Below are 27,162 nucleotides of genomic sequence, written 5' to 3' on the forward strand. Positions count from 1 at the left end.
ACTCACGTTATTTCCCTATTCATTTTAAGGAAGTTTACTATGAAATCTCATGACAACACAGTTTATGACCTCACCACTGCTGATTGGCTGTTTATTTCTTCCTTTTTTTTTTTTTACCTACAGCTGGACAGCAGCTGACGTATAACTGTTTTCACAGCACAGGCAGCCACCAATCACTGGCTGTTTCCTACTTGGTAAAGGCACAAAAGTGCATCTAGTATATATTTGATTAAAAGGGACACTAAACAATTTTTTCTTAAATGATTCAGAAAGAGCATGCAATTTTAAGCAACTTTCTGATTTACTCCTCTTATCAATTTGTCTTTGTGCTCTTGTTATCTTTATTTAAAAAGCAGGAATGTGATGCATAGGAGCCAGCCCATTTTTGATTGAGAACCTGGGTTATGCTTGCTTATTGGTGGGTAAATGTAAGCCTCCGATAAGCAAGCGCTATCCATGGTGCTGAACCTAAAATGGGCTGTATGTAAGATTTTACATACCTGCTTTTAAAATAAAGATAGCAAGAGGACAAAGAAAAATTGATAATAGGAGTAAATTAGAACGTTGCTTAAAATGTCATGCTCTATCTGAATTGTGAAAGAAAAAATTTGGGTTCAGTGTCCCTTTAAATATTATGACAAATGTGACAACCATATACAGTTATAACATTTTATAACAAACTGCTGGTGGTTCATTGTATTACAATGTATGAATGTGTAGTTAAACATTTTTACAGATCACAATTGTTGGAACCACATTGGAGAATGTATATACTTAGCACATAAAAAAAAGTTTAAAATATAATAGTTAACCAATCAAATATGGTCTACTACAAGTTCCATACTCCAAATCATTTTTGGTTTTACAGTTTAGTTCATAAAAAGATCACTGTGAACCAGCAAAATACACTTATAAAGCCTTAGTTGATAAAAGTGTGACATTAAAATAAAATAGGACATTAAAAATAAATCACGTTTTAGCTTAGTTTATAAAATAATATTTTCATAAAGCACTTCAAGATAATAGTTTTCATAAAGCAACCTTATAAGAGTTCACTATAGGAGCAAGGCAAACCAGCAAAAACGTCGCACAGGGTTGATTTCAGATACACTGTGGTATGCAGCTGGGAGGCTGAGCATCTGAACAGTGGCCTCAGATGGCACGCGGCCGGGTGCTGCTTCTCACAGGTGCGCGCGCTCCAGCGGTCGCCAGCCCGAGAAATCAAGTCACGTGCTCTGCTACCCTTGGTCGCGCGGACTAACACTTTTGTGCACATTAATCACTGGCGCGCGCCCTGAATCAAAGGACTATACAACCACGTAAACTAACTAAAGGGTCCCAATTAATGTACACATACTAAGTGCACAATTGTAAAGCAAGGAAAACATTATTTAGAAAAGTGTTTTAAGAGTACTGCAACAACGACTGCTTAAAGACAGAGATGCACACACAGACTACAGAATAGTTTATTTGAGCTAACGAAGCCGGATAATATAGTGACAGCGCATTTATCAACATATTCTGACAGCATCGATCGGTGTCTGCTATAGACAGAACCCCCAAGGACCTCGGATTCCACAGCTGCTGTTTTAGTGATCGACCCTTCTGACTAGGAGAAAGCTTCCTCTCCAATTAAAAACAACCCTAACGGTGTTCCTAGTAGCTAGAACCCTCAGCAGGGCTTTGAGTTTAGGCTGTCAATGAGGTAAATAAGACACGAAAAAAACACAGCAGTCAAGCTTCACGCTCGCCACCCAGTATAGTAGCATACACTTAGCTTACTAGACCCATAACCATCATCACTGTATCCTTCCGCTTCCATAACTGCCGGATCTTTCAGGTTTACAAGACCAACTTCTTGTCGGCGGAAGAGTTAATGAAAAAAAACCCTCCGGTGCTTGCTGTACTTGCGGATGAATATGCAGTTTCAGAAGCTAACGTGGTGCTGAGGCTCGACGAGCGAAAAAAATGTCTGCCTGAGGGAGACCCGTAAGTTCCTATCGGGTGAAAAATAATAACTATAAACAAAATAAAAACAGATAAAGATACAGTAACCTGAAGAACTAACCATCTTTGTCAAAGAGACTCAAGATAACGGGCTCAAGCTTCGGGAAGGAGGGTGGACAAGATCAAAATAAACTTAATCCCAATTGTTGGATGTTTAAACGGAAAAAAAGGTAATTGCTGGCTGTGAGTCGGGGAAGAAGTTGGACATTAATGACTGGAGGGGGAAACATGAATAAATGCGTGTGATTAGTTATAGGACAGCAGGGCTCAGGCTGCTGTGCGCATTCATAACTGTATTTATGTACATAGTATCAATATGTCAGTATTTCACCGGAGCTTGTCACTATATCCCTTCTTGTGCAGCTTTGCACTGCACACCCCATGCACGGACATCAACTTGACAGAAAGCTCCAGGACAACAGTCCGTTTTATTCTTCACAAAAGGATATACTCAGAACCCAACATCCTACTCATCCAGTCTCCGAATTAAATGCTTATTTTGCGAATATATATATATATATATATATATATATATATATAGTGTATATATATATATATATATATACAGTATATTTATATATTCAAAACAAACGCAAGTACCTGTGTGGTTTTTATAGCTTTCCCCACTATTCCTTTCCTGCATAAACTGTTAAATAAGCTGAGTAACTTGCATTCCAACTTACAAGTTCTATTGTTGGAGATGCTGGTGAGTCACTTCTTGTTTTTTAAGTTGCTTCTTGAGCAATATTTTTCGCTTTTATGTGTAAATGTTGTGAAGAATAAAATGCTGCAGTTCCTATGGTCTGTGTGTGAGTCTGGGGATGGAGCGAGAAACTTCCCAGAGTTGTTACTTGTCCCTTTTCCTGTGCCCTCCCATCCTCGATCATTGTGTCAGATGGGAAGATCTGGGCAGCAGGTTGGGGGGTGTTGTGATGCAAATGGTAAGCGTGCTTTCTCTGCTGTGTCCTAGGAGCTGATCGGAGTGGCTGAAGATGAATCCTCAGCAGCGGATGGCCGCTATAGGGACAGACAAGGAGCTGAGTGACCTGCTGGATTTCAGTGCGGTACGCAATGCTACGCGGTCTTCTTATGACTTCTCCCACACGGTAAAAAGAGGATGTCATGCAAGTGGTCTGGAGACTAGACCCAGCCATGCTGGACGTCACTTTGATGTCATGTCTATACTCCTACAATGTAATCAATCTAAAAGCTACTGGGGTCAATTGTTTTTTTTTCCAAGTTGTATAGGCATCATGATGACCCCAAAAGCAGCAATCCAATTAAATTCACTTCTAACCCAATTACATCTCCATTTTACCTACATGTAAAAACTCAGATTTGGGAGAGATTAAACATGATTAAAGGATAAGCAAGACTAATGTATTTTATCTTCACTTGTTGCCCTATATATTGATTATGTTCTGCCTTGTATTTGTATGTATATCTGTGTGTGTGTGTGTATGTATGTGTATATATATATATATGTGTGTGTGTATGAGTGTATATATATATATATATATATATATATATATATGTGTGTGTGTGTAAAATATGATTTACGGCATTTACAAATCTCAGCTCAACTTTCATAAAATAAAACTGCCACACTATGCAATAATTTCCTGGCTCAAAAAAATGTATGGCTGGTTCCTTTAGTTTGAGGGGCTCACAGGTTTTAGATAAAATTGTTCATCTGTGTCATATTATGTTTGTGACCCATTAATGTTTGCTGTAAATCTATCGTTTTTCAAAATATCACATTTAAATACAAAACACAATTGATCATATTCACCTTAAAGGGATTTAAAACATAAAATGTATGCTGCTGTAAAATTAAAGCTAACTTTTTAAATTTGTTTCTGTTTTGCAGATGTTTTCTCCACCTGTTAATAGTGGGAAAACCAGACCAACTACACTAGGGAGCAGTCAATTCAGTGGATCTGGTAAGGATCAGTAAATATTTCTAGCATTTACAGTGTTAATAATTTTTTGTTGAGTATTTGGGTTGTTTTTCCACTCTGTATTCATAAGCTTTTGTCATAAAATATCACTTAATCCATCATTGCTATGCCTGTAAAACTTTGATGATGCGATTTAAATATGAATTCCCTCTATATTGTTTAAGATTTCTTTCAATGAACTTGCTTTTTATAAGGTCATTTACAGTTAAATGATTCCTAAACACCCCCCTCTATCTTACTGTTTATCAATTGTAAACAGAAAGCTTTAAATACTTCTGTCTTTTACTAGTGTGTTTATAATGCAGCCTAGATTTTAATGTTATCTTAGGTGTCCTAGCTTTGCCCCAAAAAATCTGCATTTTATTGCAGGTGAAATGGTAAACTTATTAGTCTACTGATGACCCTGTTTATATTTATAGAGTGATCAGTTTTCACTAGCAATGAAATTATCCCATTGCACAATAATTGTAGGCTTCATGGCATGGATTGCGGATATGAAACACTTTTTGTACATTGTTGATTCACATGTTTATAGATTAGATCACATTAATTATTTGACGCCCCCAACAAGAAAAAAAAAACCCATCAAAAAGTTGATTAGTAAATTTACTGGAATGAAAATAGTCTAATTAGTTCCATGTGTTCTTTTTTTTTTCCTTTCATATTGCTGATACAACCATATGTAGATGTAAAGCAAATTGTCTTTGTGTTAATACTATGTAATGTAGTGTGAATTAACATAAAAATACATTTAACAGGGATTATTTTCTATAAGATTGCTGTATTAATATTTTAAGCTTGTATAGGAGGCTTGTATTTTTAATGTGTGTGTATAGCGATATGTATGTGTAATACATATAATTAATAAATAAGTTTCATGTACCATGGCTCATGACATTAAAATATATGCTTGACTTTTGTGTACATATATTCTACAAGAGGATTGTTGTGCTAAACGAGTGTGTTTCATATCTTGTTTAGTCCAAAATATTGTTAAAGAGAATACATTTCTGGTTGCTCAGGAAGAGTTTACTTAGTTTAACTTTACAGACTTCAATTTATATAAATTATTTAATTTAGTACTATAAATACATTTATTTGCATACATTCAACCGCTTTTGTCCAGACTATTCAGTGGTGTTTGTTCGCTATTGCTAGATTTTATTTGCTAATATAAATGCATGCATAAAATAATTTTTTACATTTCTTTCTGTAAACCTTTAATGGGTTTTCTTTATTTTCTGTAAGAACCATATGTATTTGTATGCCTAACAATAGGTAAACATCATTTATAGCAGGATCAGGTTTACATTTTATTGCAAATACTTTGAAGCATTTATTGTTTAATACAAACCCAAATGTCATAAAATCATATTTAAGGATATATAAATCCATCTTGTGTAGCCGTTTATCATGCTGTATGTCTTTATTTTAAAGCCTATTTGTTGACAAATGACATAATTGTGAACCATGTAAGGTGTTTCCTTATTAAAATTAGTTAGCTTGTAAAAATTCACACCTCCCACGTGTCATTCATTCACTTGGCATTATTGAAGAGAGGCTGCCAAAAGAAAAGTGACACAATTAGATCGAACATATTTTTTTTTTTTTTTGACTGTCTAACATTTCTGGTTAACTTGTTTTATTATAAAGTAGCTCATTTAATTTTTGAAGTCTGGATTAAAACTGATATTTGAACTGAGAGAACTTTTCTAAAATGTAATACATTTTTATTGGTGTCTTTTGGGTTAGATGCATCATAAAAAACTGGATTATATTATATTCTTGGAGATCTGTGTATACATTCATTATTTAAATTTACTATATATAGTTGGTTATTAGGTAAACATTTATGTGCCATAAAAATAAATATTTTTAGTTGATACATAAATGTGGCCACTCAGTATTTTGAGTACAGTACCTACTGAATGCTAATGATCTGTTATGTTTTGTTATTTTTTCTTCTTCAAAAGAATCATTGTAGTGTGAGTGTATATAACATTCTTATTTTTTTTTTTTTTTTTGTTGGGTTTGGTGGATGTAATGGTTAAATAAAAACAGTTCAATTGATTTGAGAGAAAATGACACCTTTCCTAGAATACTTCTTTTACAAAATGGGTCAATATAAGAATAGAATATTTTAAATGTAAGTGTTTTTTTATGCTTAGAATGCTAAACTGTATAAACTTTGTATTAGCAGTGTGATTTCTATTAATTGTGAGGCCATAGATTATCAACCTAGGTGCCCTACAGAAATGGGCTTAAAGTTAAACATATTCCATAGTTCTCGTTCCATCTTTTTTGAGAAGAAGCTCTCTAAAATAATTTTATGTTTAAATTTTGTACTTTGTTCTGTCCACTATTATTTGTGTCTGTTTCTACAATTCATGTTTAAAAGTGGAAGTTGCTTTTGAATACATCATTCTATCTAGCATTTAAGGACATTAAACAAAAAATTGGATTTTCATTGTTCCAGAGAAGCTGGCCTGCATCCTGCAGACAGATTTTCAAGGGGTATGCTGCTGGGCTTTGAAACAATGCAGATTTTGCTACAAGTGGCAGTTTTATATGCTTTGATCTTTCGCAATGTAGTGTGTGTATGTATGTATATGTGTGTGTGTATATATATATATATATATATATATATATATATATATATATATATATATATATATATATATATCTATATATATATATATATATATCTCTTATCTATAAGATTTTATATTGCTTCTTGCTTTGGTGGAAAGTATCCTCATACAGCTAATCTTAGTAACCAAATGTTGCAGTGTGTTAAAGGTAATTATATCAAATTAAAGCTTTTATATTATGTAGATCTTATCAGAATTGCAGTGTTCTAATGTACTGTGATTTAGTGAACTGCATTTGTCATTTATTCAGTAGAAGGTTTTGAGACAAATCAAGTGGGTTGCAGGTACACATTCATATGATTATTTTCCATAGTATGCACCTCTTGATTGGTGACTTAAATTCTCCAAAAAATGTTTATCTAAACATATTAAAAACCAACAAGCATTATTATTCTTGTTTTTTTTTTTCCATTCGCTCCCAGTAAGCTTAGACTGCTCATGAAAGTGTAGTTTGCTTGAATCGCTCTCCTCTCCCCTTTGTCTAAACTGATCCGGAATGTTCGTGATATTTTAGATGGAGTTTAATTCATCCGTTGTAATGAAGATGCGCTATAACTTACTTTTAAAATTTAGATCTGAAATTCAAATTCCCCCAATTTTTCTTTGAGTTAACGGTTTGAATTGTTGTTCAATCAGCTGTCTCCCCATATGGGACTTTTTGTTGTAGCTATAGCGCTGATTGGAGAACAATTAAAACAGTTGACTCACAGAAAAATTGACTTTTGTAGTGCGTGTCAAAGTATTTGAATTTCATATCTATATTAAAAAGTAAGTTATAGCGCATCTTTGTTACAACTGATTAATTAAACTTAATCTAAAATATCACTAACATTCCAGATCTGATTTTAAAGAGGGGGAGAGTTTACTATCACTTTAATACTAGAATGTGAATATTTAAAAACTATTTCCAGGGGGGGAGGAGCCAGCCTAGGAACTGAATGGTCGCTTTATACTTCAGCTCTGCTAAAACAGCTTCTAATTTTGCTTATTTGACCGTTCAGCCTAGCTTAATTTACTTATACTAGCACTCCTGAATATCTAGAGGGGACCAGGAATATTTGAGATACTGATTCGCAACAGAAAGGAAGAAACTGCGACCTTTTTTCATCTCTAGGCCGTTCACAGATTGGCACCCTCGAGAGCAACCATTTCCCTTCACACGAGGTAGCTTTATGGTATTGGAGCCGACCTGAGGGTTGTGTTCTTTTAGGGACTGAAGCCATCTATAATCATCTGAAGAGAAGTAATTAAGCCCTGACTCAAGCTGTGGTCATGGGAGAAGAAGCTGCGAGCTGGATTGCAGGTGTTCAATGCCTGCTGCGTAGCCACTTTCAAAAACTTGAGGAGGAACTGACCTTGGCCTTTTCTCTTTCGAACAGCGGAGAACACCTTCAGCGATCTCAGACACCCCTACAGCTACGCAAGGTACCGCTAACATCAACCGGCAGACAACAGAACGCTACATGCAGGTCAGATTCCCGAGTGGTAGCCGCTGGGGATTATGGAGGACCAGATACAGATCACTTGACTTACACTGCTGTTCCAGGACAAGCACAAGCTGTCTCAGAGCTCCGGTTGCCGGAGGACAGCGGAATTGAACAGGTTTGGACTGAGCTGATGTTTACCGTGGGGCATGTTGCTTATGATCCGACCCCCGAAGTCAGCCAGGGGATAACAGCAGGACAGCCTGAACAGTTTGCAAAAGTGCTCGCAGAGGACATAATTGATATAACGGACCGATATACACTTGCTCCGCCAGGGGACATAGGGGAAAGAATGGCACCTAAGAGTAAACCCCATGTGAAGCAGACCCCGTACAGAAAGGCGGCAGTTTATCTCCAATGGCGCCTCAAATCATTCACCCTAATTAACACCAGCCGATCACTACAATGCACCAAGTGTGAAACACTGTCTGGGAACCACTCACTCCACATTAATTACTACGAGATAGGATAGCTCTGAAGGTCCTCGGGACTATTATCACGCAAATGGACACCTAAGGTTCTGTTGTGGACACGGTTTGAAGACTTTAGCATTATATATCTATGTTTGCTGATTCTCAATACTATGGGATATTTAGCTTGGTTGAACGCCCTTTTTGTTTTGTTTTCTCTACAAGTTTGAAAGTTAGTTAATAAGGCACAGTGTTTTATAGTTGAAGATTGTTAATTATCTCTCAATTAATGCCATTACATTTTAAAGCTGTATCTCACACTCTATATGCTATTTTTTTTTATATATATGTTATACAATCTGAAATAGATTTTAGTCTGCTCAAATAGTGTTTGATGATATAATGGTAAATCCATGGGTTTTTGACCCAGTTATGTTTTCAAGAGTGAATTGAATAATTGTATGGTTGCAACTCACTACAAGCTGTTTCCACTGCATTGGCGATGTTTAGTGCTCTATAAAGATGTTGTTTATTTGCTATTTATTTGCAGTAGCTACTCACATATAGAATTTTTTCTGTTTCAATAAGTTACCCTTGAGTCCAAGCTAGAGTACCCTTTTGTATACTCCACCACTTTCCCACACATTACATTTGACTGCTTACGGCCGGAGTAGTCACTTAAGATTATTACTCTCCAGTTTGTTTATTGTATGCAAGAAGTACTCATTGAAATGTACCCTCATTGTCTGCATTTTAAAAAATATGCTTATTTCTCATTGTTTGCCTGACTATATTAATGAGCCACATGTGAATGTTTGAAGTTAAGATGATATAAGACATGTTGATGTTGTTTTATTTATGCCTTCAAAAATGCTAGTTGGTGTACTCCTTTTTAACAGGGAATTTTGTCTCTAAAGATCGAAATCCTAATGTTTGTGATCCCCTTAACCTGTGACTCCTGAAAGAATTCACTTTTATAACTCTTTTACAAAGGTTTAATTTACCATGATTCTCTATAGTTTCTTTGCTCCTGTTTAGAATTAGCTTTTGCCAGCAGGTTAGAATCTCTCTGCAGCTTACTACCCATTAATATCTGATTATATATGACCTTGTCGCCCTGTAACACTACAGCCTGCCTACTCAGCACGGGCTAATTATTGCATTTTTCTAGTAGCTCTCCCTTAACCCATAATGAGCTGCATAGTTCCTAAACTATATATTTCATTCTTTATATTCACTTCTCCACCTCCCCCCCCCACTCCCCCCATAATAAGCCTCCTTTTGTAGGAGGATTAGCTACGCGGCCTATCTTCTTTGTGCCGCACCTCAACTATATTTACATACTCTGCAATGCTAGTTACAACGCAAAATGATATTCTCATCTTGTAAAAATAAAAAACTAACTACTAAATTACTTTAAGCTTACAATATATAGCGCAATAATAATAAAATCTGAGGTTTTCAGTATGTGGCCCATGAGAGGCCTCTTATTTCTGGGGTTACCTCCTGTTATAGTTGCTTAATATTTTTGTCCTGAAGTCCAAGAGTGGCCTCTTAGATAAATAAGAAGGTTCTAGACTTTTATTGGCATTTTCTTGAAATGTTGTTTATTTCTCTTATTCTTGCAGCAGGCGATTATATTTTATTTTCTTTGCTATGCATAGTGCAACTGAGATCCAGTATAATGATTGTTAATATGCAACCTACACTTTGTACCCTGTTAAAAGCAAATTTAAGGATTTTTATTGTATACTGCTGCAACTTTGTGTTTATATGCCAAATTATTACCTCAATAAAAATTATATACAAAAAAAAAAAAAAAAAAAAACTATTTCCAGATACTGTTATGTTTGTACATATTTGAAACCCTCATTGATTTTATAAATGCATATCCATTCAGTGCTAATGTGTATAAACAGTATTATGGCTTAAGTAAGTGTGTCACAAAATGGACATTATAAGATAAAAAAAAACTTTTTGTGAAGTTTGAAGAGTCAACATATAAGTATTTTAATGTTATTGCATGGAAAAAAGTTCTTGACACATACCAGATACCATGGCACCTACAAAATAGGGCCTGTTGCCTGATTGTCCTTTAATCCCTGTCATTGGTGTTTTGTGAGAGATGAGTGGTCAGAATGAGGTCCACACCTTCTGCTCTCTTACCCTTGCAGCATTCACCAACATACACATTTTTTTTTTTTTTTGCCTAATTTACACATTCAACAATTAGGCTCAGCCCTCCTCCTTTTTCAATCCCCATGTGCTACAGTGCCAGTGAGTGTGCAGGTATCTTAACACCAAAGCTGGGCAAGGGACTGTGGGTGCCTTTATAGTCAATCAAAAGCTAATTAACCTCTGTGTGTTAAAGGGCCATATGATTCATGTAGAGCATGCAATTTTAAACCACTTTCCAATTTACTTCCATGTATGCACATTCTTTTTATATTTACACTTTTTGGGTCACCAACTCCTACTGAGTATGTGCAAGAATTCATAGAATATACACCTATATGCATTTGTGATTGGCTGATAGCTGCTACATGATACAGTAGTATTGGAAATAGACATACGTTTGAAATTTGTCCGAAAAAATAACTCATTTGAAGATCAGACTAAGCGCTATCGCATTGTCTTTTTTCATGCATTTGTTAATTATGCAAATCTACTCAATTTACTGGTCTTTTAATATTTAGGAAGTAGCAAGAATATTGATGGGCCATCAATATTGAGATATATAAATATAGCTATAGACAGACAGACACACACGTATATCATCTGTCTATCTTTTCTATCTTTATCATTTATTTAAAATGAGTAATGTAGCACAGTCACAGTAGTGATTTAATCCCAAACACACAAGAATCATTTGTTTCAGTTCCTGTTATTTGGCTTGGTGTTCGGCATGCATGCAGACACAAAGTATGAAGGAAGGCACTGCAAGGCTCACAAATGTTGAAGTCAGGCCCAACTTTTTTGTCTCTGTGGATTTGTCAGTCCCATTATATTCTGTTCTACCTCCTACATTTTATACAATTTTGTCAAGTTAGAAGTTAAAAACACAAGTATGGATTGATTTATGTGTGACTTTTAGATTTGAAAATTGCATATCCAATATAATAATAAAAAAAGTATGCTTTTTACAATGGACAGGCAATATAGCTTGTGATTGGCTGTACCATGCACCTCACCAATACTGGAAAAAAAAACCTGGAGTCAGAGGAGTGAGCACAGCTTCTAATATAAGCACACTGTGGTATTTAAAACATACATATATATCCTCTATCTATCTATCTTTCTAGAATTTCTGGATTTGGAAAACTACAAGTCAGCTAATGATTTGGGTCTCATGTTGCAGACAACTCTTTATAATAAACCCACAGACAAAAATTCAATATTACACTACTCCAGCTATCACCAACGCTTTCAGAATGATGGTGTTCTTTCCTTGCAGCTTCTGTGGATTGTTCGCAATTACACCAAGAAATCCCATAAAAATATACTATTACAAGCGATGAGACAGCGTTTTGTGCAATGTGGATATTTTAAGAGATTCTTAGATGAACAGTGTACTATTGCTGAGCAAATGACACAGGATCAATTATTCATACGGACCTTTACACAACAGGACGAGAGCTTAAATTTCATCACCAAATATACTACGGTACGTCATCTAAACGGGTGAAAGAGATCATTCCAAGAAATTTGCCTATTATTTCTTCTGATGCCAATCTACCCTTTCATAACTTGCTGCCTCCAAGGATGGTTTACAGAAGGTCTAAGAATTTGAGAGACCTATTGGTTAAGTCAGACCCAGTTCATTGTTACATAGGACATGGCTACCAAAGGGTAAACCAGGCTGTTACCGTTGTTGAAACTGCATGCAATATTCTTATTGTGGGCCAAAAGTTTTATCATCCCCACACGAACCAGGTGTACAACATTAGACATAGATTGACATGTACGTCTTAATATGTTATCTGTGCTTTTATCTGTCCATTTTCGTTGTATTATGCGGGTAAAACGACCACATTGTTGTTTGGCAAACTACAAATCGGCTATTAGACAAGCATACAGTTGTCTATACTCTGACTAACCAGTGTCCAGTAACTTTTATCAAATGGACCATCAGATCTCTTCACTAAGAACTATGTTAATTGATCATGTGCCGTGTTCAAAGACAAGGTGGTGACAGAGCAAAAGAACTCTTAAAACTAGAATCACGATGAATACATTCCTTGGATACTGTTACTCCTAAGGGACTTAATACAATAGTGGACTACAGTTGTTTTTACAATAAAAGCCATTTTTGAGTTCTACTCCTCAGTCTGGGGGTTACATGAAGTATGTACTTTTTATATTTAAATATAATTGGTATATTGTATATAGTTTATTAGGTCATTTGGTGCATGGATCAATGTTAATACGATAGAATTTTCTTTTGTGAAAATAGTGTTTATAACAATAACGGTGTAAGAACACATTACTTATTCTTGGCTTTAGTTAAACACAGCCTGCCTAATCACATGTGCTTGATTTTTATGTTTTACACTTTGTGTTTGCTCATACCCATATATTCAACATGCCCATGAGTTGTGACGTGTTTTTTTTTTCCTGCGGTAACCACATATGTGTGCCCCTGCTCCTGTGAGTATCCCTTTTGCTGATTACTACTGGATCATTTGTAGTTCACACAATGCGGTGGCTTCTCTGTATTTCCTTTTAGGACCCATCTGTTTACAATCTATGTAAGGAGAAGCACTGCTATATGACACATTGTGGACAATGCTACAAACTATTTTTAATTTATACTGTAATTTATTCTGTTTTGGGTTTATACTGTTTTTTTCCCCAAAAAAACTTTTTATAAGCACCTATTATTGCTTTATGTGTAACACACAAGTATTTAAACAAGTCACAGAAATCCCTGAATTTACATAACTATCAGGTTGGGCTGAAGTCTGTAAGAACTGCCAATACTTATTATTTTCCTTGTGAAAAATCCAAGGAGTTCAGATTGGTATTTGCAAAACTTACACTTAAAGGGATACTAAACCCAATTTTTTTTTCTTTAATGGGTCAGAACATGCAATTTTAAGCAACTTTCTAATTTACTTCTATTATCAATTTGTATTCATTATCTTGCTATCTTTATTTGAAAAGCAGGAATGTAAAGCTTAGGAGCCGGCCCATTTTTGGTTCAGAACCCTGGATAGCGCTGGCTACATTTAGCACTGTCCAGGGTTCTTAACCAAAAATGGGCTTGCTCCTAAGCTTTACATTCCTGTTTTTTTAAAAAATAAATATAGCAATAGAACAAATACAATTTGATAATTGGAGTAAATTAGAAAGTTGCTTAAAATTGAATCATGAAAGAAAAAAATTGGGTTTAGTATCCCTTTAAATAGGGTCTGCTTTACTTCTCATCTAGGAGGAGCTTTGAAAAACTAACAGTTTGTGTCATCATTGACCAGACCTGTCAATTCTTATTTGCAAATACTTGACTTGACAAGTCATTGACATTGGAGAGAAAGGGTAAAATAAATATTCCAAGATGCAAACTTATTTTTAATTCTTTATCTCTAAAACGGCAAATGCATACTGCAGTAATACTGAGGGGATAGGTAAGCAAAAGTACTATTCCTTTTGTGAAAACACATCCAGAATTATCAAGCTGACAACTCACTCTGTAGGCAGAGCAGAGTTCCAGGACTTCTTGCTTGTATCAGCTTTCTCTGCCCTCTATACTGTTTGCTGTTCTTCAGAGATATGGATTGCCTCAAAATTCCTAGTCTGTTAACTCTGACCTTTTTGGAAGTTTCTACGACAAGGCTTTTTGGATTTTGGTCTTTTGTAACAGTTAACTTTAGGAGAGTTTTTTTTATATTTGTTTACAAAAAGTCTGAAAACACAGTTTCAGTCTCCCATGTCCAATTTTTTGGTACTTTTCAGTTATTCAAGTACTACCACAATACACCTTAAAACTTCATTTATATCAGACACAAGAATTAGGTTGGAGCATGTCAGTGCACGATGCAGAAAGCACATTTCAGATATGTGCAGGAAGCCCTGTGCCATGCACATGAGGGTCACTGCTTAAATATGTTAAAAAATATTATTTGCATGATAAAGGGTTTAATGGAATGAAAGTCAAAATTCAACTTTCATGATTCAGATAGAGCATGCAATTTTATCAAAATAGACCGTTTATCAAATAGACTTTATTCTCTTTGCATACTTTGTTGTAAAGTATACCTAGGTAGGTAGGCACAGGAGCAGCAATTCTCTACTGGGAGCTAGTAGGTGATTGGTGGCTACACACATGCCTCTTGTCATTGGCTCACAGCATGTGTTTACCTAGGTCCCAATATTGCGTTTTTACTCTGGAGCTAACTTAAAGTATTTGTGTAATGCTTTAGTAGTGGTTAAACATACTTATACTGCAAGCTGCATAAATATGAAAATGCTTGAACACAATAGAGCATTTGTTTCTGCATTTTCACGTCCCTTTAAGGCTGTTTTGTTTGATTTTGACAAGCTTTGCATATCTGTTTACAACAGAATCCTAGTGCCTGCTAGCACACTGGATGACAAATCTCCCCCTGTTTTATTGGTGAACAGTGACAGGCATAAACACAATCGGTATTTTATTTTTTTCCAGTACAGAAACAACTGTTTGACAAAAAAAGTTCTGTAATTTTTAATTTGCTATCTCTTTTAAATCATCTCTCTAGTATAGAGTGAGAAGACAGATATATATATTTTTTTAAATATGTGCTCTTCTAAAAAGGAAAGGCTCTTGCAAGTGGTACTTTTGGCAGATCTGTACTCTCAGTATTGGCAAAGTAGCTAATTATGTTCTTTCTGTCTGTCTTCTTTTAAAAATGTAGGATTAAGAATAACTTTGCATTTCAGAATAATTATTTTATTAGATTTCTCCCATATTACCAATGACTGACCAAATTGCATTCTGATTTTAACCATAGTGAGAATTTGCTGGATTTCTCCCAAATTATCAGTTACTTTTGGGTATTAAGGTAAATGGAAACCAAACATTTTTTCTTTCATAATTCAGATAGAGCATACAATGTTAATTCACTTTACAATTTACTTCTATTATCAATTTTCTTTCGTTCTCTTGGGATCCTTTTTGAAAGGGCAGCAATGAACTACTGGGGGCTATCTAAACACATTGGTAAGTCATTGACAACAGACATGAAGTGTATTTATCAAGTTTTAACCACAGGTATTGAAGGCATTTTACAAGTACTTGATACTAGGGACAATTTTCTAGGTGTCTTGGCACCCTTTGTTTGTTGTGCTGTGTGTTGGATACCAGGTTTGGTTTAAAGGGACAGTCAAGTCCAAAAAAACTTTCATATTTCAAATAGGGCATGTAATTTTAAAGGGACACTGAACCCAAATTTTTTCTTTTGTGATTCAGATTGAGCATGAAATTTTAAGCAACTTTCTAATTTACTCCTATTATCAAATGTTCTTCATTCTCTTGGTATCTTTATTTAAAATGCAAGAATGTAAGTTTAGATGCCGGCCCATTTTTGGTGAACAACTTGGGTTGTCCTTGCTGATTGGTGGATAAATTCATCCACCAATAAAAAGTGCTGTCCACAGTACTGAACCAAAAAAAAAAAAGTTTAGATGCCTTCTTTTTCAAATAAAGATAGCAAGAAAACGAAGAAAAATTGATAATAGGAGTAAATTGGAAAGTTGCTTAAAATTGCATGCTCTGAGTCATGAAAGAAAAAAATTGGGTTCAGTGTCCCTTTAAACAACTTTCCAATTTACTTTTATCACCAATTTTGCTTTGTTCTCTTGGTATTCTTAGTTGCTAATTTCTTAAACCTTGAAGGCCGCCTCTAATCTAAATGCATTTCGATAGTTTTTCATATAGATAACATTGAGCTCATGAACATGAATTTACCATGGAGAAAGCTCTGATTGGCTAAAATGCAAGTCTGTCAAAAGAACTGAAATAAGGGGGCAGTCTGCTGAGGCTTAGATACAAGGTAATTACAGAGGTAAAACATGTATAATTATAGCTGTATTGTTTATGCAAAACTGGGGAATTGGTAATTAAGGGGGTTATCTATCTTTTAAAACAACAAATTCTGGTGTTGACTGTCTCTTTAAAGGGACAGTCTGCTCCCAGAATTTTTATTGTTTAAATAGATAGATAATCCCTTTATTACTCATTCCCCAGTTTGCATAACCAACCCTGTTATATTAATACACTTTTTACCTCTGTGATCTAAACCTCTGCAGACATCCCCCTTATTTCAGTTCTTTTGATTGACTTGCATTTTAGCCAATAAGCGCGTACTCCTGCTTTTTCAAATGCACTGAGAGTAAAGTATAGCAAAATTACTAATTTAATTGCTATTAGTGTGGGGTTTTTTTAACTTTAAAATTTGTGTATTTGAGCTGTTTTCTTTGTTTACACATTGTGAACATTTTAATAATATATTATTTAGAGTAAAATAAATGTTAACTGAGTAAACATATGCACTGGTTTACCAGACATACATAGATTTTTCAATCAAACACACACACATTGTTTTCAGCTAGAAATTTTAGCTAATGAAATCGCAATCTGATACAGCAACTGTGTAAGCCCAGAGGCCAAACTTTTCTCCACTTTCTAAGATGATATTTTTTAGTGAAAAATTTTCTGCTGATCATTTTGAAATAAAATACATTTTTAAATGAGGCAGTTACACTAAACCACCAGTTCAATATTGCAATGTGTTGATTAACTGGATAATAAAGCAATTTCTAAAGTTTTATAATATATTGCAAATTAGCTGCAAAAAAAAAAAAAATTACATTTTTAAAACGTCTCGTGAAAAACATCCCTGAATGCCAGTCACCAATAAATGCACTGTTGCTTTGTAGTGCTACTCCATATTTGACTGTTCTCTTCAAACAGCACTTTGTTTTGGATGCACTGTGTAAAGGAAAATGTATTCAGTGTAGCCAGAGCACAGTGCTGTTTGAAATAAACAGCCTGATGTAGAGCAGCGCTGCAAAGCAAAAGAGCCAACAGTTCCTGCATGTGTCCCATTCTTTCTTCGATTACAGCATGTTCCGCCTTGTGGGTGTAAGTTTGTATTATTTGATCTAATATAGCCCATATGTGTCCATAATTATATCCATTTCTACCTAACTATTACATTCTTTACATAACACTTGGCAATATTTGTAACTTTCATTCAAATTTTTTTTTTAGGACATATCAATGCTAATTTTGTTTTGCACCTTTAAGTGATAATGAAGGCTAAATGTTCATTGAACAATGTTTAGCGTTTCCACTTTTTAAAGTCAGTTTATAATTTTTTAAGATCCCATGGTCAACTGATTAGTTTCATTGCTGATTTTAAAGCTTTTGTGTTTTCTATGTGAAAATGAACATATTTCCTCAAAGCTGGTTTGTTTTTAATGCAGTCTATCACAACCTTTATGTAAATCATTGGTTCACTTTGCCATTTAAAAGTTTCATCACATATATATATATATTTTTCAAAAGCTTTATTGAATAACATATAATCACTGCATACAATGCAAAATAGAAACAGTTACATATGCAACATTGTGATAACAATGTTTCCATATACGTGGATTATGATACAAAAAAATAAATAAAACAAATGTTTCTCTCTTTTTGTAAACAAAAATAAGTTGTGGATATATTTATCATTAAATAAACAAGTTTAAGTTGCACAATTAAGTTATTTGAACTAGATGAGGGAGAAATAAAACCCATAAATAAATGAACAGTTACAGTGAACAATACAAATGTAAATAATAATATAAATATACGGCTCCTGCAGAGTAGAAACTATTATGTCATTGATTGTCGGACTATTGGAATGACCTTCTGTCCAGTTTAGGATGGTAATTCATCGTTCAGGGGTGGTTAATAATTTTAAGTTTGAGGGGGGGATATAAGGGTGGTGGTCTCGTGTGTGGGGGGTTTCTGAGTAAGGTATTCCTCCCACAAAAACATCACATTTGTTTTATGTTTTAGCCAATAATTAATACACATTAATAAGCATGAGACCAATCAGAATTTTTTTAAAATTTTAAACTATTTTTTTTAACTTTTAAATACATTTTTTAAAGCCCAGAAATGGTACACACACCATATTTTCCGGTTAAAAGAAACCCCAAAGGTGGTTATTATTATTATTATTATTTTTATTATTATTTTATTTAAAGGGACATTAAACCCAAAATTTTTCTTTCATGATTCAGATAGAGATTACAATTTTAAACAACTTTCAAATTTACTTCTATTATCTAATTTGCTTCATTTTTCAGATATACTTTGTTGAAGAAATATCAATCCACATGGGTGAGCCAATCACACGAGGCATCTATGTGCAGCCACCAATCAACAGCTACTGTGCCTATCTAGATATGCTTTTCAGCCAAGGATATCAAGAGAATGAAGCATATTAGATTATAGAAGTAAATTAGATAGTTGTTGAAAATTGCATGCTCTTTCTAAACCATGAAAGAAAAAATATGGGTTTAATATCCATTTAAATTGAGAATATGGTCACCTATTCAACAAAGTTAAAACGTTGAAGGATGGGTTGTCTTTTTTTTATATTTGTAATGCAGATTTTGGAGCATCAAATAAGAATCAAAAAGTTTGTTAGCGTCTAATTGTCGTACAGGGGGTTTCACTGTAAACATGCAGCACTTGTTAAGAGGCTCTGTTTCTTTTGAGTATAATCTGACGGCCATTACATAATTTACTAGAGATTCAGGGGAACAGGTTTGCTTCTGTTATGTTATTCTAGGATGAGATAATTGGAGTTCTGTTTGAATAGTTTATTTATACTGCTGCAGCTATAAAACAAAGCGCTGTTTGTAAACATAACTTGCAAAAAATATAAAGGGCATGCTTTCGGTGATTATGTTAACTGAATACCAAGGAAGAGTGGAAAGAAGGAACTTGTGTTCTTAATAAAATAATGCAGCCTAATATTATTGGTAGAATTGTTTTTTATGTGTGTAATTTTATTAAGCACTCTTTTTTTTTTATCCTGTTTTTTTTAATCACATTCCAATTCCTTTTGATGACACACTGGATTGTGCATAGACAAGAAGCTAGAATTTATATGTGTGTTGTCCTTGAAAACCTGTATTTAGGACCCAGCACCACCAGTCACATACAGTTGGCTTGACGGTTTTAAAGGTTTGTTTCTGATTATTATAATAGTGATGCTTACAGCACCAACTAAAAAATGTTGGATAAAATACACATCTAGTTACTTTTTCTGTGCTGCATGTATGGAGAGATTAGTCCCTGTTGTAGCTGGCTTGCCTGCTCTATGGCATTATTGCTGCTATATTGTGTCTTGTCATTAATGTTTTATGTTTACGGGGACTGCTGCCGCAAAATATATCAAATGCTGTTATCGATTTTGACCTTGTGTAGGAATACCCTGTATTAGTTCACTAAGGCTAGGCTTCTTCATTTGCTTTACTGTATTGTTTTGCTTAAGTAAATATTACACAAATTATTGGAATAAATAATTTTCTGTAACAAAACCATAACACTATACAAATAATGCAAGCTTGAACTCTGTTGAGTAATTACACATTGAGCAACACAAAATAAGTTTTTAATATAATACAGATATATTGTAAATTACAAGACAAACAAATAATTTGGAATCTAATGTGCCATTTCCATTTATAAAGTCTACTATGCTTACTTAATGAAAGGGCGGAAAAAGAAAAAACAAACAAATTGGTTCCATCGTCTGGTCTATTGTTTGCTGCTGAATTACCCTGACACCATGATATGTTACCATGTTGTGGTATCCTGCACATGCATTCAGATTTTCACTCTTACACAATGTTGTTGGATGTCAGCCCAAGAATATAGGAATTCTTTAATAGCTTGGCTCATTGCACATGTGAATTATTTTTCCAGAAGACAGATACTTTTGCAATCTGCCAGAGAAGATGTGGAGAAAGATGTAAAACAAATATGAAAGAACGTTCGAAAAGTTGTACAATTCCTTTTGTGCCATAAACCATTACTGGTGCATATTCCTTGAGGAAGCCCAGTTATAAGACCAGAACATGGGATTTTAACGTGATTTACTACTAAGGTTTTTTTTGCCTGCACAACAGCCTCAGATCAAAGCAGGCCTGTGCTTTCTGAAGCACTAATACAAGAAGTTAGGCATTTGACTTGATTAAGAAATTAAAAGCAGTTCAAATCCAGGTTTTGACATGTTACTGCTAATGCTTGTGTTCTCTTGATATTTTGAAAGACTTGAATTGTAGATTTTTTTTTTTGCATTTCATTTTGTTATAATTTATTAATACAGGTAGAACATATTTCAATTTTGACTTAAAGATCAGTTAAGAAAGGAAAATTTTTGATAATGTTTGATCTGTAAATTCTAAACAATGGTCCATTTTTAGAATGGCATAACAAAAGTATCCATAATATGAATTTACAATATATCACCTATGCTTTGTTCAACAGCAGCTTGTGTAGTGTTCTGTACAGTAACATTTATTTCTTTTACATAAACAAACAAGCCCTCTTTTAGATGCAAAACTGGTGGTACACTAAAAATGTAATGTTTGAAGTTTATAGACACAGTGGCCTCTCTGTCTAATGATGAAAACTTGCTAAGTATTGTACCCTGTGGTTGCCTATTCACTGTAGTCTTTTTTTTGCCCCTTATGCTAAGTTTTTTTTTCTTCTGTCTTGCACTTCCTGCCCTGCCATTGCTCTGCTAATACTAAATAATGTGATAAAGGTTGAAGCTACTGATTTGTGCATTAAAGGGACAGTCTAGGCCAAAATAAACTTTCATGATTCAGATAGAGCATGAAATTTTAAACAATTTTCCAATTTACTTTTATCACCAATTTTGCTTTGTTCTTTTGGTATTCTAAGTTGAAAGCTTAACCTAGGAGGTTCATATGCAAATTTCTTAGACCTTGAAGCCCACCTCTTTCAGATTGCATTTTAACAGTTTTTCACCACTAGAGGGTGTTAGTTCACGTATTTCATATAGATAACACTGTGCTCGTGCACGAGAAGTTATCTGGGAGCAGGCACTGATTGGCTAGACTGCAAGTCTGTCAAAAGAACTGAAAAAAGGGGCAGTTTGCAGAGGCTTAGATACAAGGTAATCACAGAGGTTAAAAGTATATTAATATAACTGTGTTGGTTGTGCAAAACTGGGAAATGGGTAATAAAGGGATTATCTATCTTTTAAAACAATAAAAAATCTGGTGTAGACTGTCCCTTTAAAAGGCATTTAAAATAAAGAAACATGTTTTTTTAAAATTTCTACTGCTATTAGGGAGTAACTTAAAAATAAGGTGAAAATGATTTGAAAGTTACCTGTCTTATGTAGACAGATCATCATTACTGTTTAACTTACAAAACAGCAAGTAGTGGTTGACATTATTATCTTTAGATAACCTTTGTGCTCTCACAACTACTGACTTGGGTTTTGATACAGTATTGAAGTTAGCGGGCAGGACACATAGTACATAAATTCTGCTGCAGAGCAGCCCAAGTTTAAAGGAATATGGCATCCAAAATGTTCTTTTGTGATTCAGACAGAGCATACATTTTAAACAAGTTTTAATTTTACTTCTATTATTAAATTAGCTTTGTTTCAATGTTATTCTTTGTGAAGGGATACTAGGTGTCTGGGGCACTACATGGCAGGAAATAGTTCTTTAATCTAGTGCACTTGCAAATGGATAACATTCTTGCTAAACAGCTGCCATATAGTGCTCTAGACATGGGCAGGCTCTTGAGCTTATGCACATGCTTTTCAACAAAATATAACAAGAGAATGAAGAAAAGTTGATAATAGAAGTAAGTTAGTAAGTTGTTTAATTTTTTTTATATTTCTTTAAACGGACATTCTACAATATATTTTTTTATGTTTTTTTTTAAAAGATAGATAATCCCTTTTATTAAGCATTCCCCAGTTTTGCATAGCCAACACATTTATATTAATATACTTTTTACCTCTGTGATTACCTTGTGTCTAAGAATTTTCTGACAGCCCCCTGATCGCTTGACTTTGTTTTTATTATCTATTGACTTGCAGTTAGTACTGTGTTGTGCAAAGTCTTAAATAACTTCTCGGGCGTGAACACGTTGTTATCTATATGGCCCACATGGACTAGAAATCTCCTGTTGTGAAAAGCAAATACAAAAGCATGTGATTAAGAGGCTGTCAATAGAGCCTTTGAAACATGCAGACATTTAGAGGTATAAATGTTATAAAGTATATTAATCTAACAATGTTGGTTGTGCAGAGTTGGGGAATGGGTAGTAAAGGCGTTATCTATCTTTTTAAACAATAACAATTTTAATGTAGACTGTCCCTTTAAATGTTTGACAGCAATCATCCTTCACATGGTTAGAATAACATGTTGCCAGTGTAAATAATTTAGCTTTTTTTTTTTTTTTTTTTTTGCTAGATACTATGCATTAAGAACAGTTTTTTTTATAAATCCTTAGTTTATAATCTGGGGAGTTTTTATTTATTTAAAGGCACATAATACTCATATGCTAAATCACTTGAAACTGATGCAGTATAGCTGTAAAAAGCTGACAGGAAAATATCACCTGAGCATCTCTATGTAAAAAAGGAAGATATTTTACCTCAAAATCTCCTCAGCTCAGCAGAGTAAGTTCTGTGTAAAAAAATATATACAGTACTTCAGCTGTTGCTCAGCTGCAGGTAAAAAAATAAAAATAAAAAATAAATAAATGAAGAAATGAACAGCAGCCAATCAGCATCAACAGTGCTGAGGTCATGAACTATTTTACTGTGATCTCATGAGATTTCACTTAAAGGGACATAATACTCATATGCTAAATCACTTGAAACTGATGCAGTATAACTGTAAAAAGCTGACAGCGAAATATCACCTGAGCATCTCTATGTAAAAAGGAAGATATTTTACCTCACAATCTTCTCAGCTCAGCAGAGTAAGTTCTGTGTAAAAAGTTATACTCAACTGCTGCTCAGCTGCAGGTAAAAAAAATGAACAGCAGCCAATCAGCATCAACAGTGCTGAGGTCATGAACTCTTTTACTGTGATCTCATGAGATTTAACTTAACTCTCATGATATTTCATTGTAAACTTCCTTAAGCTGAATAGGGAAATAAGATGAGAGTGCACGTAAGCTCGCTGCTTCCGCTGTCCCAGGACAGACATACTGATTTGTTGCTTAGAAGTCCTTTACAATGGGAGATGGCTACTTAGGAATTTTTGAGGTAAAATATCTTTATTTTTTACATAGAGATGTTCAGGTGATATTTTCTAGTCACCTTTTTACAGCTATGCTGTTTAAACATTTGGGTATTATGGTCCTTTAACTGTCATGAGATTTCATAGTAAACCTCCTTAAACTGAATAGGGAAATAAGATGAGTGTGCACGTAAGCTCACTCCGTTAGTGTGAATCGGGACAGGCATACTGATTTGCTGCTTAGAAGTCCTTTACAATGGGATGTGGCTACTGAGGAATTTTTGAGGTAAAATGAATTGCAGAAAATAGAATGCTCATTTAAAAAAAAATATTAAACTTGTCTTGACTGTCTTCTATACAAATACAACAAAATGTTTTGTTATTACAAGGTATTAACTTTCATTTAACAGCTGCATCATGCTGGAGCCATAGCAAAGCAGTTTAAAGTGTCAGTAAACCTTAAAAATAATGTTATATAATTCTGCACATAGTGCAGAATTATATAACATTATATTAGCCTTATCTGTATAAAACGTAATATTCCCTTTGAATGTAAAAAAACCCTGCTGTTTTACAGACCCGCTCTCTGTGCTCTTCTGAGCGGGTCTGTTTTATTCACACAGCGCATCGGGCCAGCTGTATAGTTACAGCCCAGCCCGACCACGCCATTATACACAGTGCAGCTCGCTCCTGCTCTCTGACAGCAGGAGCGAACTGCACTGTGTGTAATGGCGCGGTCGGGCCGGGCTGTGACTATACAGCTGGCCCAATGCACTGTGTGAATAAAACAGACCCGCTCAGAAGAGCACAGAGAGCGGGTCTGTAAAACAGCAGTTTTTTTTTAAATTCAAAGGGAATATTACGTTTTATACAGATAAGGCTAATATAATGTTATATAATTCTGCACTATGTGCAGAATTATATAACATTATTTTTGAGGTTTACTGTCCCTTTAAATTAAAATGTTCAAAGAAACAATTTTATGTAGGATCTAACTTTATTTTGATTCTGATTGGTCTAGATTCTTTAGAATGTGGTACTTATAGGGACACTCAAGTCAAGTGAATGTAAATTTGAATGAATAAGTGCCCGGTTTTTAAGAATTCTATTAAAAACAGGGGCACTTTCATTCAAATTTATATTAAAACGTTTTTTTTTTTTTTTTAAATACTTACCTTTTTCTTTAGGTAAACCAGACTGGCGATTCTCCACCCGCTTCTCCTGCTGTACTTAGCATATTGATGATGAAACTGGCTTCCTCAAATCGTTGCGTGGCCTCACAAGCTGGACACCTTGGGGTGCTCGCAATGATTAGAGCAAGCCGGTTTCGTCATTGCGGTGCTAAGTACAGAGGAGCTGCAGGCGGAGGATCGCTGGTCTGGTTTCCTAACGAAAAAGGTAAGTATTTAAAAAAACAAAACAAAACAAAAAACGCTTCAATGTAAATTTTAATGAATGAAAATGCTCCTGTTTTTAGTATAGTATTTTTAAAAACCGGACACTTAATCATTCAAATTAACATTCACTTTAAAATTTCATGATATAGATAGAGCATGCAATTTCTAATTTACTTTCATCAACAAAATTTGCGCAGTCTGAAAATAGACGTAACTTTGAAATTTGTCAGAAAACATCTACTACTCATTTGAAGTTCAGGCTTACTGGCAGTGATTCTGCAACCAATTAGTGTGTCTTCCGCTGCCAAATGTGTAGCTTTGTGCTTCTTTCACTTTTCCAATTCGTGACATCATTTCTGGATATCCGACTGCACCGCTGGGCACTACACGCCAGCGGATCTACTCGTTAGCAGTTCATTTCTGCTACTTTTGCACAACACACACCTCTTATCTTTAAAGTAAGTGCTTTTTATATTTAGTATTTCTACAGTTGTATGCATTAAGTTCATTATTCCTATTCCTGACCATTCTGAACTATACCTAGTATATAGAACCTATATTTTGGTACTCGTCTGCTGCACCAATCTGGAGTTATTTATTCACATTACGTTCATCCCTTTTATCCAGTATATTTATATTAACTCTCCATATATATGTGTGACAGTAATGTACGTCATTTAGTTCTTCTTTACTCATAGTGTGCATATTATGTCAAAGGGTTGCACTTTAAACTAATTATATTGTGGTATTATCTCCTCCCTCATATCCTTATCTATATATAAATAATAATAATAAAAAAAAAAAATATATATATATATATATATATATATATATATATATATATATATATATATATATATACACACTCAGAGGTGGCCCTCGGTTTACACCGGTTCAATTTGCGCCGTTTCAGAATAACAACCTTTTTTTTTTTTTTTCAGTCATGTGACTGCTATTGAAAAGCAGTGCACTAATTAAAATAGCCAGTAGGTGGAGCTGTCCGCTTGTGTTGCAGCAAAGTTATGCAGTCTTTGCAGACTGAAATTAATCTGTGTACACAGAACAGACCTTATCGAGCAGCTTTCAAAGGAACAAGATCTAGCAGCCACTTCCCTATGATCTTCCTGTCCAGCTGCTTGAGGTGAGGGTGCCTAACTGCCTATTAATCACTCCAGATTGAAATGCATAGAATAGATGCAGACCCAATACTATCTAACATGCTAACAATGCAGAGAACTGTTTGCAGAAAAATGCAAGTAAAAAAATGTTTTTGTTCATTAAAACAGTCTGTTGTGTGATTATTTAATTAGGTTTATAATGCTGTTTAGCTTTTAAAGTCTTCATTTCAAAGCTTTAAAACTAATGTATTAGGTGTTACTTATGTCAATTTTGAGAGGGGTCTGGAACCTAACTCCCTCACGTTCCTTTGACTTACATTATAAACTGGGTTTCAATTTACAACGGTTTCGATTTACAACCATTCCTTCTGGAACGTAACCCCGGCGTAAACTGAGGGCTACCTGTATATTGTCTTTATTTACACCTTAGCATTATTAAAAATTCCACATGGAAGGCACAAACATGGTACAAAAGGTTGTTATGGTCAGCAAATAGCAACTGACATGTTTCGGCTCAATAGCCGTCCTCATAAGCTGTTACTTGTTACAATAAAAACTTACATATTTAAAAGCAACAGACCATTTCTGATTGGATACACCTTAATTGTTAATTGGTTAATACATGAACCACTTAAGGTGTGTTTGTTACAGCTATTAACCCTATCACTCCTATTTTCTGAGAGTTGATGTAACATTTTAAACATATCCTGGTATTATGTACATATGATTTAACTCCATAATTATTAGCTTCAATAACTAGACTTCTGCTATTGAATATTAGCCTAGTTCATGTAAACAAAAACCAAACGTATGTACTGATGACAAAATTTGAGGTTCAAATATATTCAATGT

At 34.5% G+C, this 27,162-nt stretch overlaps 1 protein-coding gene across 4 annotated transcripts in view; it reads left to right on the top strand.

Annotated features, from left to right (window-relative positions):
- The first annotated feature begins 1,817 nt into the window (after nucleotides 1–1,817).
- The window catches only part of TCF12 (transcription factor 12), a 954,287-nt gene continuing 928,942 nt past the window's right edge, over nucleotides 1,818–27,162 (top strand). The window contains exons 1-3 of one of the 4 annotated variants that reach the window (XM_053717513.1): nucleotides 1,818–2,177; nucleotides 2,978–3,113; nucleotides 3,878–3,950. In XM_053717513.1, coding sequence (XP_053573488.1) covers nucleotides 3,000–3,113; nucleotides 3,878–3,950 — 187 coding nt within the window. In that variant the 5' untranslated portion in view covers nucleotides 1,818–2,177; nucleotides 2,978–2,999. The remainder of the gene's footprint in view (nucleotides 2,178–2,977; nucleotides 3,114–3,877; nucleotides 3,951–27,162) is intronic. The other 3 variants (XM_053717514.1, XM_053717515.1, XM_053717516.1) reach the window with 3 other exon arrangements.

The sequence above is a fragment of the Bombina bombina genome, chromosome 6 (assembly GCF_027579735.1).
Source record: "Bombina bombina isolate aBomBom1 chromosome 6, aBomBom1.pri, whole genome shotgun sequence".
Classification (NCBI taxonomy): Eukaryota; Metazoa; Chordata; class Amphibia; order Anura; family Bombinatoridae; genus Bombina; species Bombina bombina.